This window comes from Protobothrops mucrosquamatus, unplaced genomic scaffold (assembly GCF_001527695.2).
Source record: "Protobothrops mucrosquamatus isolate PMUCROS unplaced genomic scaffold, P.Mucros_1.0 scaffold1082, whole genome shotgun sequence".
Lineage (NCBI taxonomy): Eukaryota > Metazoa > Chordata > Lepidosauria > Squamata > Viperidae > Protobothrops > Protobothrops mucrosquamatus.
In genome coordinates this window covers 111,863-113,700 of record NW_015387310.1, presented here as the reverse complement: position 1 = coordinate 113,700, position 1,838 = coordinate 111,863, and the positions used below count along the sequence as shown (strand labels likewise).

General features: G+C 69.1%; 1 protein-coding gene across 1 annotated transcript in view; it reads right to left on the bottom strand.

The window, feature by feature from the left end:
• MEX3B (mex-3 RNA binding family member B) overlaps positions 1-1,838 on the bottom strand; it is a 21,256-nt gene that overhangs the window by 8,345 nt on the left and 11,073 nt on the right. The window contains exons 2-3 of the mRNA XM_029284899.1: positions 552-1,084; positions 63-461 (exon numbers count right to left, since the gene is read on the bottom strand). Coding sequence (XP_029140732.1) covers positions 63-461; positions 552-1,084 — 932 coding nt within the window. The remainder of the gene's footprint in view (positions 1-62; positions 462-551; positions 1,085-1,838) is intronic.

Sequence of the window (1,838 nt, the reverse complement as noted above, 5' to 3'; positions counted from 1 at the left end):
GGCGGGGACAGGCGCGTCGGGGGCGGGGCCGGCGGGACGCCCCGCCTCTGCCCGCCACTCACCAGCAGGGCCAGGTGGGCGGCGGCGGCGCCGGCGGCGTTGTTGGGCGAAGCCAGGCTGCGCTCGTACTGCGACCACAACAGCGGCGGCGGAGCCGGGGCCAGATCGAATCCCGGCGGGGAATCGAAGGCCGGCAGCTCGGCGGAAGGGCAATCGGGCGAGGCCAGGCCTTCGGCGGGGCCCCCGTAGACGCCCCCTCCTCCGCCGCCGTAGCCGTTGCTGGCGGGGCCGCCGTTGTGCGGGAAGGCCGGGCTGGGAGGGCTGTAATCGGCCAAGCGGGTGCCGCCGCCTCCGCCTCCGAAGTAGGAGTCGGTGGAGGCGCTGCCCAGCGAGCTGGAGCTGTCGTTGCGGTAGCTGCAGAAGGGCTTGCGGACCGGCGTCGGGGTGATGCTGCTGGAGGAGGAAGAGGAGGAAGAGGAGGAGGAGGAAGAGGAGGAGGAGGAGGGGGGCGGCGGCGGGGGCGGCGGCGGCGGCGGGGGTCCCGGGCTGGGCTTGCTCCAGAGGCTGCCGGCGCCCCCTCCGCCCAGCTCGAAGCCCACGTCGGTGCCGTTGGCGTGGAAGTCGTTGTCGTCGGTCAGCTCGATCAGGCCGCCGGTCCGCATGGCGATGTGCGCTTCGATCTCCTCCCGGGCGCGGTCCACGTTCTCCGGCATGCCGGTGACTTCGAAGACCGGCTCTTTGTCCCGGCTGGGCGTGACGATGTAGGTGTGCGTCTGCTGCTGGATGCGCTTGATGGTGGCGCCTTTGGGCCCCACCACCAAGCCCACCACCCGGTACGGCACCCGCACCTGGATGGTGGTCTGGCCCGGCAGGTTGGGCGGGCTGGGCACCGAGCCGTTGGAGACGGTGCTCTTGTTGCGGGAGGCGCGGATCATGGAGAAGTGCTCGGCCGCCGAGATGATCTCCCGCCGGGCCATGGCCACGTCCTCCTTCCGGCCCGTTACCACGAAGAGCGGCTCCTCCCCCCGCACCGGCGTCTTGATGTAGGTGTTGGTCTTGGCCCTCAGCGCTTTGATTTTGCAACCTGGAGGAGAGGAGAGGAGAGAGGATGGCGGAGGAGGAGGAAGAGGAAGGGAGGGGAGGAGGGGAGGAGTGGGGAAACGGGTGGGGGAGGAAAAGAGCCGGTTACACCTCCATTTCTCGGGTAGGGGGGGAGGAGGTGGACGCGCGCAGAGGGACGGCGATGCAACCTGTCAGCCGGCCAAGCTATTGTCCCTCCGATCGCCCCCCCCACCTCGAGGGGCCACAGAGTACCAATAACTAGGAAGCCAGCCCCGGCTACACACGCCCCTCTCTCCGCCTCGCCGCTATTCCCATTGGCCACCGACGGGCGCTTCGGCGAAAAGCACCAACGGGGCAAAAAAAAAATAAAACCAAAAGTCCCCCCCACACACACACACACGCTCCATCTCTTTGCCCAGCAACGCCGAGCGAGAGGAGCCCCGCAACCGGTCCGCGGACAGCAGCACGGTCGCTCTTTCGCACACACACCCCCCTCCGAAAACCAGGAACCAACCGACAAATAACCGCTTAAGAGGCGCATCAGGAAGCGGGTCTCCCCCCTCCCCAAAAGGCGCAAGTGCCCCTGGCCCCCAACTCCCTCGCAGGGGACCCCCGTTGGCAATGCGGATCGCCCTCCCCAGCCCCGCGGTGGCTGGCGAGGGAAAGCCCCCCCCCTCCCCGCGTGTCCAAGAGCCGAATAATAACAATAGCAACCCACGAGCTGGGTGGAGCGTCCCGTTCCTGACCCCCCCCCCCCCCCCCCCCCCCCCCCCCCC